Below are 17227 nucleotides of genomic sequence, written 5' to 3' on the forward strand. Positions count from 1 at the left end.
CCATTTTTTTGTTTCCTGTGACAAATGTTACTTTTTCATCTTGATTTTTCTGAGCATTGTCCACTTTTCAATATACTCTGCTTCAAACTCTGTAAAGTCCTTTTGCAGAATTGTGCTTTCCAGTTGGCAAACATCAAGCTGATACACTACCAGCTGGACTGGAATTTTTTTATATGAAGTAATTTCTGCAGTGATGAGTTAGACATCTTTAGAAGCAGAATGTTTTATTGCTTGTAAGTAATCTAAAGCTATTTTGTATGGCTGATCTCTTCTCAGCTCTACATACTTCCCCTCTCCAATTCCTGCTGCACTGCCTGTGGTCTGACTGACATGATGATGATACTGTCCTTTCTATCAATCTGTCTACAACTGGACTATAAAACAGTGTGGCTGGTGGCACTCTTCACTGCATTTTCAGTAAACTGCTGTACAATGTGCAAATACTTATTTATTCAAAGTCTGAGAATTTGATTCATCTCCAAAACAGTTTTAAAGTAGGCAACAGGGCATGTTTTCCAGCTTTTTTGGAGCAATGTATAAAACACTTTGTAGTATTAATTTTTTGAAAAACTATTGTTAGTGCTAAATCTTGTAAGAACGTGACTTCTTTTTGGAAAAGACAGTTGGAAATGTCACATTAGTAAGATTTTGAATTTTAGTTCTTACCAAGTAAACCTTTCCTGTTATAAGTCACTAAAGCATCTGTGAATTATTAGCAATATACTGCTAGTACACTGATTCACTATAAAACAATAGAACCATTTTCCAGTTATGGAAGCAGACATAAAACATTACTTTGCAAATTCTGGTCTGTTCAGTAACTCTGGCATGATCTATCTGTCTGTATTTATAAGACCATGCTAAACATTCAAATCTAAAATGTTATTGAAGAACCTATTTTTAGTTTTGGGCTTTTTTTATATATATTCACATCCATGGCTTCCTTGCAATTGTTTCTTTTTCTTTGAAATTTGGACCACTGTAAAGAAGAAAACTGCACTCCTGAGTTGGAAATTGAGGAATATTCAATAACCTGTTGATAATTGCCCAGTTCTCATGCCAACTGTTGCATAATAGGCATAACAGAATAATAGTGCTAAATTATAACTGGAAATGTTGGGTATAATGCCATGATACAGTGCTACTTTCAGACTGTAGAAAAATCACAACTCAGATTTATTTTTGGTGCTTATGGCTGAAAGATATTCTATTTGTTGTTTTATTGCCTTTGTACTACTTTGGATTGCACAGGCTGTGATGATATAAAACTAGATCCTGCACAGTTAACTTGCATCAAGTTTAAAAATAATGTTTTAAAAGAATCAATTTCACTGTGAATGCATCTAATCAAATAAGTAATTTAAACATCATCTTACTCATGTGTAGCAGACCATTTTACAAGTAACCGAGGGTTTTACAAGCCTGTGTTTCAGACAAGGTAATTGGTTGTTTCTTGTATGTGAGTTTCAAACTTAAACTCATTAACTTCCATATATAGAACCTTTCCTAGCCTGGTAAAGAGTATTTAGTTAAGGTCTTTTTAGCTATAGTCATGTATAATAGTTGATTATCAAGAAGTGGTAAAATGGTGCAGATTTCGAGTATGTTCTGCAAAAGCTAGTGATTATAACCTTTCAACTTGTCACTAGTGGTCAGCAAACTTAGCATATGGTGATTTCTAGTGTAAAGAAAACTCAATTAGCAATTGCAAATGTGCAGAATTATGACTTACCTTGAGCACCAGAACCCCAGATTCTAAAGAGGTGATTTTACCTTCATTAGACAACAAATTTGAATAGGTAGGTTATACTTTGAGTGGAGAGTGCTTAGAAAAATCTGTTGCATTAAGGTATTTTAGTCAACTGCTTTTAAGCTTCTTGTCCTCATAAAAAGTTGATGTCAGCTATATATTTTCTCTATATGATTTCCTTTTCAGTGAGATGCTTACTCTAGGTGTAATAGTGTTGGTAGAACTGCGAGTCAGATGCAGAGATAGAGGGAAGGAGCTGCCTGGCACCTTGCAGAAGCTGGGTTTCCCTTTCTGCAGGAATCACTTGCCAAATGTCTGCTTTTGTTTTTCACTGATACAGTCATAATTGGGGCATTACTAGGACATAGCACTTGCCTTCAGGTCCTTTTCTTCAGAAATAATCTGGCTTTTCAATGACACTGTAAAGGTACTCCATAGTTGTAGTGTACAAAGGAAAACCTAAATTCACCTAAAGTGAATAGCTTCTCTAGTCTCTGGGAACACTTTTTGCTTTACCAATATTTTATGTTAACTTTTTCAAAAATGTATTTATTGCAGTTTCTGCTTTTTAACAGGAAATGGTTAATTGCAGTTAGTTCTGAGCTTCCATTTCCGCTGTGTGGATTTTACATAATGAATAATACTCCCTTCGGCAAAAGACCTAAAGGGAGGTTCAAACAATCCTACATTTGTACACTGTGCTCTGTACCTGGTAAGGAACAAGAGAAATAGGCATGACTGCCGTCTGATCTGTTCATGGGAGCACACATCTTGTAGAACCACAGCTATTGCTGAATGGCTTTTCTTTTGTGTTCATACTGGCTCTTAAATTGGAACGGTGTCGGCAGCATGAATGTGGGGAACCAACCACAACCCTTAGAAATCCTGTTCTGTGCTGTTGATACAAGAATACATGTCTGTACAGTGTTTTGTTTCTTTGCAGACGTGGGCACAGTATACAGATGTTATTTATTCAAGTGCTAGATTTATATACATGTTCAGACATGCAAATGAATCATCACACATGCACCTCTCTAGAAAATACTGTTTATCTGAACAGAAAGCATGCTATTTGCAGAAAGGATGTCATAATAACGATTGATCTTTGGACTTCTCATTATTGAAAAGGTTATTTTGACATTCTACATCACAGGTAAACTTTTTTGGGTTGGGGAGGGTAAAATCTCAGCACTTGTGTACTTTTGTCTCAGGTTTTGTTGCTAGTTAAAGCCATAATATGTAGTTAAAGCTAGCATATTTTGCTGCTGAAATCAACATACTCTGTCAGTAGTGTTATATTCTGAAGTAAACCATGAGTATCTGCAGACTATTAAAAAAAATGATACTACAAAAATTCTGGAAGGCCTTGAAAGATTTCTTTTTAAAGCTCTTGACTGTTGAGTTTCTACTAGTTACTTTTATTCCTTACATCTCTAGCTATTTACCTGAAGATGTAACAAAAACAAACCTGAGTGAGACAGTAGAGAGGAGATTGGTGATGTAGTAAAAGCTTTTAGTAGGTTTCTTGTAAAATTATCTTTGGATCTGTTCCATTCTATGTTTTTTGTTAACAGATTAGGGCAATGATAGTCATTTAAACATGTTATTCTAAGTTTAAATGGATCTTATATTCAGTCACTTTTTATATAGATTAAGAACACATTTGGATGTGCTAAGAATACACTTACATAGCAAATTGTCTTCATATGCAATAAACTGGCATTTTTGTGTCTCTGCAGTATGTGGAAGAAAAAAAGATGTGAATATTAGATGTCCTCCAAATAGCTATCTTTAACCAAGGCTAATTTTCAGCATTACTCTTTAGGATTTTATATTCTAGCACTTTAAATTTGTAACTGTCAGACAGTATCTGTGGCATCCCAAAGTACTTAATAAAACACAATGGGTAAGAAAGGAAGCAATAGGAACAGTAACTTAAAGAATATGATGTCCGATTTTCACTTCTGATTAATTCTTTGGAATAAGATAAAGAATTAGAGCTGTAGATAATAAACAAAAAATATTTTACTGTGCTTTCATTGGATGCATTTTTGTACAGTACCTACTTCTCTGTTCTCATTGTTTCACTTGTCACTCAAGAAGAGATGCTGTTTCACTCGGATAATTGTGAGCCCTTGACTTGTTTTTCCAGTGCAGCGCTGGTTGTATGAATCTTCATCTGAAAGTCTGGTTTTCTCTATGTAGATATACTGCTGCTGTTCTCATGTTATTTCTATGTCTTCAATTGTAGGAAAAACACATGCTTATATAAACAGAATATCGTCAGTGAATAAGACATGAAAGGCTGAGTATATAGCTATATGTTTTTGGCAGCTACATGAGATTTACTATTTCTTTTGAACAAACAGAATGTAACCAAAAAACTAATGCACTGTAGTACCTTGTTTTGTGGTAAAGACTTGTGCAAAGAACTGATAGATTCTAGTAGCTTCTCAAAGCCCATCTTTGCTTCCATCCACATACACATCTCAGTGGCACTTCTGCAACCTCGGAAGTGCCTATACTCACTCTCATCCATCTTATTTGTCCCAGACCCATAATAGCATGACTCTGTCTATCTGTAAAAACAAAATACTTATCGATTTTAAAAATCTTCCCACTCTCTAGCTCACTCCCTCTTTTCTTGTCTCACATTTGTATTTGCCAGAACTGTGTGCTCTCTGTTTGGAGTAGTGTGGCTATGCTGATTTGCCAGGCATCCTATTTCTTCATTCTGAATAGATAGTTATCTTCTTTAAAATACATTTCTTTCAGCAATCACTTGCAACGTGAAAAGTGTTGTGGCTTGTGACCTCTGAAGATGGAAAAGTGCACAAAGTACCGTGTACATTATTATAAGTGACTGTGTTCCTCTTTGTAAAGACTTAGGAGCCAAAAATATCATCCAGGTCTCTTACAAAGCTAAGTACAAAGCTCAGTTGGATGTGCTTCAGGTGGTCTTTTATAAAACTCAAAATCTAAAAAAATTTAAAAAAAATATTGGAAAGCTGTACAAACGAGAACACTAATTTGTAAAGTGTTCACCACTCCTTGTGAGGCATTGTAATAAATGGCTTCTGATGGCTTTGAAATCTTGTCTAGAGAAATTGCTGTCATCATTCAGAAATGCTGAAGAACACAGACTTGATTTTTCTTTTGATTTTACTTCTGCAGGTCATATTTTAAAATTAAAAAAAAAAAGGCAGCTCAAATAATTCTCATTATCATAATATATACTTAATGGATCCATCCCAAATTTTTAGCATTGTAGATACAGGCTTTGGCACATGGAATTCAGTGAGCAGTGAAATATGGATCTTCAAAGAACTAGAATGTCAGGGCATTTCTATGGCTGATAGTGGTGTTTGACCTCAACTAGCACACCTGGAAATAACTCTGTGGCTAGGTTGCTCCAGACCAGGGCATATCACCATCCCATCATCTGGGCACTTTCATTCCCCTCCCTGTTGTGTAACAGATATCCTGTATGGAATCAATAACTATGAGGTACAGGTGCTTTGGGAGTGTTTATGATGCATAGGTGCATTACAAGGATCCCTCTAGATATGGATGAGATCACTGTTATGAAGCAGCATACAAGCAGACCCACGTGAAGTATCTTTTCAGGATGATGTGAAGTGTCTCTGTAGGAGGAATAAATGTTATGAGACTTTGGCTAGCAATTGTACACGTTACAGCAGCTGCTCTGGTCAGACAGGAGGTCCTTTTCCACCAAGTGGGGTGTCAGATGAGGAACTTTCTAGCAGATTTTTAGGGAAAAGCATGAAAGTGTTAACTCCTGAGTGACAGTGGATTGAGCTAGTTGATTTAAGATTAAGTGGCTATCAATCCACTCCACACAATCTTATAAATCACTATACTCAGAAGAGGACCAGCAGAAAAGTACACGTAGCAGCTCAAGAGGCTGTGCAGTTTGCAGTCCAGCACACTAACATAAACTAGAGTGGATTTCAGTTTACTTTTTAGCATCAGTGGTGATTTAAGCAATGAGTTCTACTCCGTGGTTACTAGGTCAACATTTGTGGTTTCTATTTAATTTGCCAGAATTTCCTTTTTTTTTTCTGTTTTCTTCTTTTAGACATCTCTAATGCCATCCTTTTCCTTACTGCAACTGTTCAAAGCTTTTCTGTTTATTTTAAAGTCTTCTGTAACAGTATAAATATACTCTGAGTCTCTAATTATGGTATTTTTTTCTATGCCACCTGCAAACATTTTACCTTTTTAGCTGCCCAGTTAATTTTCTTTAAGTTCCTCATTTTATGTAGTTTCCCTTTTTAAAACTATGTGACGGACTTTCAGCTTCTCTTCTCCAAAGACATTGAATTTACACATGAATTGTCTGTTGTTCATGGAGTGGCAATCAAAATTGGGTCTCTTTCCTGCATCTTCTAAACAGTTGCTCCAAAAGGCAGATTTTTATGATGTCTGAAAAGGTAATCTCAGGATCACAGCTCAATGAAACTTCCCCAGTGTGGGTATAGGGAACCCTGATCTACCATTATTACTTCATTTCTTGTCCATGCAGATTAGGGATAGATGAATGAACCACTTCTTGCAGTTAATACATGGATTCAGCAAGTTAGATTATATTAGTTGAATTCATACTCCCCACCAGTCACCCTCTTGCAGTAATATTTGGTTAGTCCTGAAAAAGTCTTTCAAAAATTCGGAGTAGTTGAGACACTGATGAGACCAAGCCTTTGACTGGATATGATATACATTTTGTTACACTTTTTTGTCCCCACTAAATTGTTCAGTAAACAGCAATGAATGAAGAAATATTTTATCCATTAAGTTCTCCAGTTACCAGCCTGGTAATGTAAGTATCTATCTGAATTTTGTATTTGTTTGGAACAGATTAGTCCCAGTGGGCTGGAAGCCGATTTGTGTTGATGAAATTTGGTAGTAAAATTTTGAATTTGAATGAAAAATAATACTTTCAATCATCTTTTTTTTTTCATGTTGAATTGTAGAAATTACTTGGTTTTCATATAATAAAGTATCTAAGTTTTCCTATAGATCTTATGTTCATATGTGTGATGAACTGACTAGATGATGAGTTTCAGTAATAGAACATAGAAGAGGTTTCAGCAGGGCCTGGTTACTCAGCTTACGTACATCAGTTTAGTAACATCAGTTCCATGCTGCTATGATAATTTACACCAGCTGAGGTTCTGGGCACCAATCCTTTTATTGTGTCTTGACTTTTCTAGCATGGAGGTTAAGCAACATTTGATAACCATATGTTTAATGTATTATGCCAAAAGAATAGGACTTAGAAGGTGGAGTACTGGAAGACTGGGAATTTCAAACATGTATTGTTAGATTTTATTGACTTCAGAATGTGGTGTAAATACATTGTCAGCTTCTCTATAAAACAAGGCCCCCATGTGGAGTCAAGACATACAGTGAGATCCTGTAAAATTGTAGTAAAGAAGTCTTAAAATTATGTAGATTTAATTGATTATGTTTTCCTCCAAGATTATATCTTAAAAATTTAGCATTCTCAAAATAAACTCTTGAAAATGTAAAACCAATATATAAATGCACATCTAATGTGTCAGACTTCTGAAGTACTTTGCTCCAGCATCCATGAACAGGCAGAAAACTTTTCACTGTTCATGCAGAGGGGAAGGCAGAAGAGCTTCTCTGAGGAACTCACCCCTTTTGTAGTAGTTTGACTGAAGGGAGCTGTAAAATAGTAACTGTTGATGATGCAAGAGCTACCTACATGAGTGAGTATTCAGAGAATTTCAGCTTCCTTTGGATACTTTGGTGATTAGTGTACATCCTCTTAGGAAATCTGCAGGCAATGAGTGTGAATGATGGTCATCAAGGCAGAAAGCAACTAGAGAAACAAACATGGATGGAAAGCTGAGAGCATTCCAGTGGAAAACTCAGCTATATAAAAAGTGTTGGGCATCTGTGCCAGTCTGTTTTCGTGTAGTTGTTTCATCTGTTGCGTGTAAAAAAATGGTTCTTTAGTTAAGTCTAAAAAAAAGAATTGTTCTAAAAAGTGAATCACTTCTTCTGAGTTGAGAGGGGGAGAAGTTATAGTAAATTGGAAAATATTTGTTCCTGAAAACTTCTTTCTGGAAGTTTCAAAGTTCATAGAGCTCACTTGCAAAACTCACTAGGGTTTAGCAAACTCCCTTGTGGTGTGAAGTTTAAATGAGGAAATATGGCAACATACCACAAAGTGTCCCTTGGGTTGTGGAAAATCACTTCCGTGCTACTTCTGGTTTAGTTATTTATTATTTGTAAGCCAATTAATGTTATTTTTCTTGATTTGTGTTAGACATGAGTCATCTAGCAAATCCTTTTTTTCTCTGTAGAAGGTATGAAGCTGTTACTTATGTGAATATAAGCAGTTGTGTTTTTATGCCAGTATCAAAACGTCCCATTTCAAAAACCACTGGTTAACAAACACTTTGATTTTGGCATTCATCTAGGACCTATTATGCAGATACTCTGAACTGTTCTTTAGATGTGGAAAATGATGACAGCACATCACTGATTTAGTTACATTTCAATTACACAGCTAGTAATAGAAAAAAATACACTTTAATCAACATTGGGCATCCAAATAAATAATTTATCTGCAAAATTTATTTCACTAAATTGCTGCTGTTGGCATCTGTAGTCATTTTTCTTGGCTAAAGGGTACCTTGGTAACCTGTATTGTGTTTGCCCACAAAGGCACAAGACTCAATGCTAGTCTGCTTATGGCCACCAATTCCGTGTGCATGTGTTTCTAATTTTAAACCCAAGTATTGTCCTTACAATGTAATGATCATCCTTCATATGGTGTAGCCTTAATTCAAGAGTCTGTGTAAAGAAGATTGCAGACAGACTTCAGTGAACTCAAGGGGCTGATGGCAATAGTCTTCCAGTAGAGGGGGTGTGGTGGACATCCTCTGGGCTGTGGGTCTGAAACATCTCAAATTACTCAGCCATATTTGTCAGTTTAAAACCAGTGGGCTGCTCTGCCCGCTAACTGCACTGATACCTTGCTTTGTTATCCTTCTGTGCAGCTTTTACTTCCTCCCCTTGTGTGACAGTCAAGGAGGCTATTGCTGAAACAGGCTAGAGAGCTTTCTTACCCTGCTTCTCAAGTTCTGTGATCAGTGCCATTGAGTAAATTCAATTTGGTGTCACTTCAGCTGCAGGGAACATAGCAATACATCCCTTATAGAGATTAGTATTTTGGTTCTTATCGCGCATAACCATGCCAACATATCAGGTACTGATGTGGCACTGAAATGACAATGCTAAAAAGTAGGTATGATGATACTAAAATACTGTTTGTTGAAGTCCTGTTTCTTTCAACTTTTCAAATGTATGTCTTAAAATTTGAGGGGAAGTGAATGTCTACTACTACACTGCGTTTTCAAAGGTTATTGATATAATTGTACTTTGATGGAAAGAGATTCTAAAATTTTTCACCTGTATCCAGCTGGGTAAGCAGAAGGTCCATCTCAAAACCCATTTTTTCCTGACATTTGTTACTAAACCCTATGGTCAAAATTTCTTTCTAAAAAATAAGAAAGCCTTCCTGCCACATGGTTGTGGTTGAATTCTGAATTATGTAAGTTAATACAACTACAGTTGGTTTTGTCCATTAGAATACATTAATAAACAAAACTGTAGACACTGTAAGAGCTACATAGAGATGTTGCAGCTTGTATGGACTTTGGAAGCCTTTCTTTCTTTTCTTTTTTTTATTCCTCCTGCACATGCAGCCTTACGCAGTGTGGCTCCAGTTGCCTGTCTAGGGTCTCTACTCCCTACCATGTTATGAGTAACTGCTCCTGTTATTGTGCTGCATATTTGTGACACAGTCTGTGATAAAAGAAAATTAAGAGTATTTGGCAAATAATTACAATGAACAAGAATGTCCAGACTAAGTCAGAGCTAAATACTTCTGTTTATATATTGACAGTAGTAAGTTCTGATGGATATAGTTTTCGATGTAAAAACTGAATGTCTATGTGGACAAGTCAAACATGAGTACTTTTGGATTATTTACTTTCAAAAACTAAAATTTTGATGAAAACAGTAAATGGTGGATTAGTATAATCTGCAGACTACTGTCTTCTCCTAAGAAAATTAAAAAATATGTTTTGATATTTTACTTGGTATTTTGAAAAGTGATTGGAATATATTACTAAACTAAAATCATTCCTTTCTCAGTCTTCCTGTGGGTCTGTGTTTCTGCCTTGACAATTGGTGCAACAAATGTTACTAGTTATTGGTCTTTCAAATAAACTGCGTCATGTCTCACATATATTTATTACTATCCTACTAACATTAGTGTGCTAGTCTTTTATGTTTAATTTTAGAAAGACTAACCAATTTTGGAAGAATTTTTATTTTTGAAGGGTTCTCTATGTCACTAAGAGATGCTGTGCTATAGCTCACATTTGGCTGGAATGTTTAGAATTTGTACATTTTTGAAGTCTGATTTGTGAAGTTAGTCTTGTGACAAATTCTGCATCTTAAGTGTTTACCAGTAAGAGTATAATGAAACATTCAGAGTTAACATTAAAATACAAACATAACCTAAAATTTCTTAGTTACTTTTGCTGGTTTGGATATGGTTTTGAGCAAATGTTTCATGTGCTTTGCTCTTTGCCTTAAATCACTACAATTCTTCCTCAGACCTCCCATGCTGTTAAATGCATGGGTAGAATGGTAGCTTCCAAGCAGTTCACTCACCTCTAAAGAAAACACTTTCAGGTCATGTTACATAACCTGTATTATAAGAGCAGATGTGGGTAAGATTCTAAAAATTAATATCCTCATCTTTTTATGTTGTGGTTGTTTTTTTTTTTATGTTTCGGTTTGTTTTTTTAGATCTGAGAGAGTTTTCATTATAATATTAATACACTGGTCTCTTTTTTTTCCTCAATAGATAAAAAAATATTTTGAACTTGAGCCGCTTGCACGTGGAAAGCGTTGGATTCTTAAACCCTGCTCCTTGGATGATATGGAGGCAGTAAAAGACAGCTTCTCCCTTCTAATAAACTTGCTAGAAGAGAGAGACTTCGAACCTTCAAGAATGTGAAATCCAAGAGAAAGGAGTGGTTCTCCAGACATCACTGTACTTGCTCATTCTGCACACAGTTTAATTATGGTGTGGTATCAAGACTGATCTGTGATATGTTGTTCATACAGAGTTAGTGCAGAATGTCCTTTTGTTAAAATAAATGTTCTGTGAGTCAGGTACACAACTATTTCTAGTAGAGTTGTCTATGCTACTGAAGTAGGAAGTTCCTCTTTGTTTACCACTATTTCTGCACACTGCATGTTGCTTTCTTGCTTTGCGATCATCCTTGATAGGGAATTTTGCGCGCACAAAAATAACGTAGTCTGTAAAGGAGGAATTCTATGTGTTACCTTGGATTTTAAAAAAAAACTAATATCTAAATGATTTGTGGGTCTAATTTGTATTAGCTTGTTTACTGACCTCACAGTATGGAAAGCACAGCCACTGAGAACCTAGGATACCTAAAAGGCAAGCAGTTTCATGTTAATGCAAAGGTTATTCCTGAGGTTTTACTAAGTGAAAACACAGTTGACAAATTAGTTGAGTCCTCTTTTAAAATCACTCCATGACCTTGCCAAAGGCAGAACAGTTATTTTGCTGGAAGTTTGATGAAAAGTGAATTAACAAACAGATGTGCACAGATAACAATATTTGGGGAAAGTAGGTGACATTAAACAGGTGATCTAAGTAAAATGATTTTCTTAGAAATATGCAAAGGTTGGATAAAGGAATAAACTAATTGAAAGTAGTTTTCCATAAAAAAAGCAAGGTAAATGTCTGTTAGTTCATCTGTGGAGGCTTTATTACTAGTTAGAAGTATGAGTGATTTGAAATAAGGACTGCTTCCTTTATCACTCATTTGTAGACTACTACTGTAACATTGCCAAGGCATCTATACCATAATTAAGGGTCTTCCAGTGTTTGTACTTCTCTTTTCAAGGGGATTATGTCTTGTTCTTTCAAGCTTACTCTGGGCTAAGTGTTACTTAGAAGACAAAAAAGTATTCATTGGAAAACAACATTTGTAATACATTTAGAAAAAGCCCCTTTGATTCAAGTAACACAGTCCACATTTTCTATTTCCATGTTTTCCCCAGATTTGCAGTATTTTGGCTGCCTTTTGTTGATTTTTTTAAAACTTTATAACCCAATTTTGTTCATTAAAGAAATGTGCCGGGCCACTTGTCACTGAGTCAGTGACAACAGGGGATGTGCAGATCAGTTGCTGGACTGGTGCACACCTTGAATGCTGTGCCTTGCACATTCAGCTACCCTTGAGTGTCTGCAAATACAAACTGATGTGATGTGTCATTAGTTTCTCATTGATTCTGCTTGTGTTCTGAAACTTATAATGCCATTTTTCAAGGCTTTAAGCAGCATATCTTTCCACTCTGAGCATTTATATTTTGTTTAATGTTTATTGTAGTTTCTCATTAGTTTATTTGGGGATAAGAAAATAGCAAAGATCAGCTTTTAAAGGCTGATAAAAGCCATTTCTCTATTACTTGCAATTATACTCTTTGTTAAACAAATGTTTTTAATAGGTATTTTTGTTTACTTTTCAATTTCCTTGGATTTCCTGCATTGCTCCCACTGTTTTAACTTGGTTCCTGTTATCAGAAAGAAGCTGGGAAAACTGGTAAACTCCTTGTTTCATTTTGAGATAGAATAGGCAGAAAGCCTGAAGGGCATCTCCTTGCTTTGTTTTTTTATTCTCTTTCCTACCAGGTCAATCGTCTCACTCCTAGTACTCTTGGAAATAACCAAGAACTGGAATTGTTCCTTTTGAAGCACAGAGTAGCCCTGCTTTGGTTCAGTTCTCTCTGCACATTAGTCGGGACCCATCTGCCCATCAGTTTCTCTTGTGTGGGTTAAGGAGGTTCCTTTCTCTGGATTTAAGAAGGAATTGGATCTAATTTACACTTTCAGACTCTCTCTTAGCTTACGTGAGATTAGAGGCTACAGAGTCCTCAGATTTCCACAAGGTCCCCAAATTTCTGTCCTGTTTAGAGACAACGACAAGTAAGTGGTAAGGAGGAGGTGGGAAAATTACTTGCCAGAGAAGGCAGGCAAAATGGGGGATTCAGAGCTTTTACTGCTTTTTCATTGGCCATTAGTTAGAAGATGTGAAATAACATTTTTTTACTGTTTTTCCCCTTCTTTCCCTTAGTTATGGACCAAAAGTTACAGGAAATGAAAATAAGCCCAACCATATTGCATTCTTGAAATTTTACTTATTTCTGCCATCAGTAGAAAAACCATCGGTCTGGTCCAAAAACTTTAATGTTTCCAAGTTACATTTTGGTCATGATCTCCCAGATATGCACTGTTAGAAGGTGCTACATGACTAACATGAAAAAGGCCCAATACATTGATGAGAATATGGTTTTGGCATATGCCAGTGGCCACTCAGACTAGGACCTTAAGGCAAATGTCAACTGCACAGAAGCAGTGATTTTGATTTACCGAATTATTTTGAGTATGCTTTTTCTTATTAATACAGTGATCATTCCTCACCACAGATTGAAACAATACCTCATAACTGCTGAAGGCTAAAACCAACACTTAACTTTACTTTGAATGTAGTACTTCTGTGGTTTTGTGTTGTAGATAGACTTAATGGATGTGTACCTTTTTAATGTCTATAAGCAACTTCACCTTTTTGTGAGGGGATAAAAACATTCAGTAGCAGCTCATGTCATAATTCCTTGTCTATAGTGTTGTTGAATGCTCTGGCTTGGTAGAATATGTAAGCACTATGCAGTTTGCATTCTGCTAACCAATCTCAATTGCTTCAGTTTTTGTTGGTTTGTTTTGGTTTGGTTTTTTTTAATCTTTTCAAATGTGTTCATCATTTAGGTGGAATAAACTTGGGCACTAGGCTCTACTTTACTTGCAAGTTCATTAAGGAGTGAACATTTTCTTTTTTAAAAAGATGTGCTTTAATGTTCTTTAGCCATCTGTTAAATTACTTCGTGTGTGTATGTGTGTGTGCCCACACTGGGCTTCTCAGACCTGTGGCTGTCTGCAGTGTCTCAGCCGTCAGAGTGAAAACATTATCAATCAATATCCAACAACAGCTGGTTTTGACAACCTTCTGTCTGCTGCCTAATGCTTTACAGCTCATCAGTAAGACTTCTTTGTCTGCCCACTCTGAGCTGGTAATCTTACTGCTTCCATGTCGTGTCCTGTAATTGTACTTCTAGCATTTGTATGGATAAAAAGTTAAATCTTAGTGGGTTTTGATATTCTTTCTTGCTGTATAATGCTCCATGTGTATCTTAGCTTGCCTATTCAAATACGCTATACAAAAATCTGTGATGTATTATTTCATTTAACTTCTTGCATTTCATTATATTTATAGAAGTTGCAGATTTTTGTACCGTATTACTTAATACAGTTGCCTTTTTGTAATGGCAATTAATTTATATTACAAAAGTTTGTATCTTTTCTGTAGTCAAAAAATATGAGTTAACTGCCATATTATCTTAACTTTATACTAAAAATACAGTGTCTATACATGAAGTTGACCCAATTAAATGGTCAACTGCTGACGTGGGGAACCTGTACTGTTTATGATTTATACATAATTTCCACTATCAAAAAAAAAAAAAAGAAAGAAAGAAAAAAAAAAGAAAATAAATGCTGTGTAGAATTGAGTTGATAAGTTTTGATTTCTTGAGAAAGTAGCCAACTTGGGAGTATGGCATATTACCTTGATTTGGAATGTTCAAGATTAATTATTTACCCATAAGTGTAAAAAAATATTCCTGTATAAATCATTGCTACATCATACGTAGTTACACATTTACACACACATACATACGAAATAGAAACTTTCAAAAATTGACTGATTTTTTTGACAGCAAGTTGTCATTACTCTGGAAATATATGTAAATGGTTTTGCAGATTTATTGCTGATCAGTGATTGGAATAATCTTTATACAATTCTTCCATAATATTAAATTGAAAGACATGTTTATATGATTAGAAATTATTTTTAAATAAATGACATGGCAAAGTACATATACAAAACAAAAGCTACAGAAGTTGAGCAAAGGAATATACTCTGGGGAAAATAAAAGATTGTTGAAACAGCTCAGTGTTATCCTATTGAACACTATTTGAATAGAAGATGCTCTTACAATGCAAGTTGTAACAGCTGATGGAAATATAGCACTGCTGAGCCAGACTGGAGTTGCTGATTCAGCTACTAAGGTATGCTTTTTCCATTTTTCTATTTTTAATCCTGCCTTTTAACCAAGACTAGGAATGAAATGAAAGATTTTTAAACTGATAATTGTTTTTTAATTCTTTTGTTTCATAGAAATCGGAATTGAAAACCAGCTAATCATGCCTTATTTGAGAGCTCTTGAAAGAATTTTCATTAGCTCATTAGCCCTTTGACCTAATAGTTTAAACAAATAAAAACATCTGTTTGTGTCAGCTATAGGGTTAGTCATCCAGAGCCCAGGTTAACACAAGGATAAGAGAGAGTCCCATATCCCATGAAGAAAACCCAAACTGTTTTCAGTATCTGCAGTTGAAAAGGACCCCTGAAATCAAGTAGGGCTGTTACTGAATTCTGTTAGGCGAAGAAACAAAAAGATCATTACCTTTCTCAGTCCTCAGCCCTCATGAGTGAACTGACTAATTTCATTGTGTGAGTTGGACTGAAGATCAGATCTAATTTAAATAGTTCTGGGATATTCATACTTAATGCTACCTGCTTATAATGTGTTGTAGCTTTCATCACAGATACATTTGGAGAAGCCAAAGTATGCTGTGTATATTGATTGTTCATTCACCAGATTTCATAGGAAAATGTAATATGTGGTATTCCGGTGGGTTTTGATGGGATATGTTCAGGGCAACCTTGTTTATAGAGGGTATGTTTGTGCATCAAGCATGTTCAGCACTTATTTTATGTCTTAAATATGCCTCAGTTTTTTAATCACTGAATATCTCTAGGAAAGGCAGACATTCAAATGTCAGTGTTGGTTCTAACAGTAGATTATGTAGCTCCAGTTACCTGTGACAGTAAACTGGGAGAGAACAAAAGTATTCTAATCATCTGGTTGTCAGGTTTACAGTAAATCCAACTGAAGTATTTAGCAAAAGGTCCTGTGCTGGTTTGGGATGATTATGGGAGAAGAGGCACTCATTGCCTGAAAATAACCTGAATCACAGAATCACAGAATATCCTGAGCTGGGAGGGACTCACAAGAATAATTAAAGTCCTGGCCCTGTACAGAACAGCACGAGAGTCACACTATGTGCCTGAGAGCATTGTCCAAACGCTTCTTGAACTCTGCCAAGCTTGGTGCTGTGACCACTTCCCTGGGGAGCCTGTTCCAGTGCCCAACCACCCTCTGGGTGGAGAACGTTTTACTAGGTTCTAAACCTCCCCTGACACAGTTTCAAGCCATTTCCACAGGTCCTCTCACTGGTCACCAGAGAGAAGAGATTGGCCCCTATCCCTCCACTTCCCCTCCTGAGGAAGCTGTGATGAGGTCTCCCCTCGGTCTCCTCTTCTCCAGCCTGGTTTTGGTGAAGACCATATTTGTAATGAAAAACTATTGTATAGTTAATTTCTAAGCACAGAAAAATTTCTCACACATGAAAAAACTATACATGTATTTGAGAACCTGCCCACATACTAAGAAGAGGCATGAATTGTACCTAAAACTGACAACAAATAAAACCAACCATCACAGCGTCTTTTTTTTACCTGCCACCTCACAATAGTAAAATGCTGTTGTTTTATTATGATGCCATGTAACTATAATTTATTGCATTTCAGTGTGCACTGGAAAGTATTTGCATGTAATAAGTAAAAGAAGATAAAAATCCATTTGTGGTTTGGCAACTTCCATGTATCAAGAGCTGCCCTCTTTCTAAGGAGACATTGAGCACTGGAGTACGGGAGCCTTATACTGTAACTTTGTTATAAATCACTGCTAACTGAAATGCTAAATAATGGAAATCCCAAACAAAAAGTCTGGTACTTTTTAAATGCATAGTCCCAAAAATGGTGTGCAGGAGAGAGGAAATCAAGACTTGCATATGAATGTTGCAAAACCAAAACAAGTTTAATGGCCAATAACACAGCAAAGTATTTGGTGTTTTAACAATGTGGCAGTCTTGAATTTGGAAGGTTGATAGATTTTTCAGGATCAAAAGAACATTTTGTAAAAAGTTTGATTTTACAGTAGGTTACATTTTGGGCCTGTCAATTTGACACAGTCCCATTAAAGCAATAATGCCTGCTATGCATTAAGGTTAACACTCCAAAAATTTCTTCTATGGAAATGAATCTGTTCTGTGTTCTGTTAGAAATGCTCAAATAGCATTGTTTGTCCTGTGTCACCTTATTTATTTGAAAGGACGTATCTTAGCAATTCCTC

At 35.9% G+C, this 17227-nt stretch overlaps 1 protein-coding gene across 1 annotated transcript in view; it reads left to right on the top strand.

The window, feature by feature from the left end:
* ARL15 (ADP ribosylation factor like GTPase 15) overlaps positions 1–14918 on the top strand; it is a 210373-nt gene extending 195455 nt beyond the window's left edge. Inside the window, exon 7 of the mRNA XM_008932080.2 lies at positions 10686–14918. Coding sequence (XP_008930328.2) covers positions 10686–10838 — 153 coding nt within the window. The 3' untranslated portion in view covers positions 10839–14918. The remainder of the gene's footprint in view (positions 1–10685) is intronic.
* Positions 14919–17227: the final 2309 nt, after the last annotated feature.

Source organism: Manacus vitellinus, unplaced genomic scaffold (assembly GCF_001715985.3).
Source record: "Manacus vitellinus isolate BGI_N305 unplaced genomic scaffold, ASM171598v3 scaffold_36_pilon, whole genome shotgun sequence".
In the NCBI taxonomy this organism is placed as follows: Eukaryota; Metazoa; Chordata; class Aves; order Passeriformes; family Pipridae; genus Manacus; species Manacus vitellinus.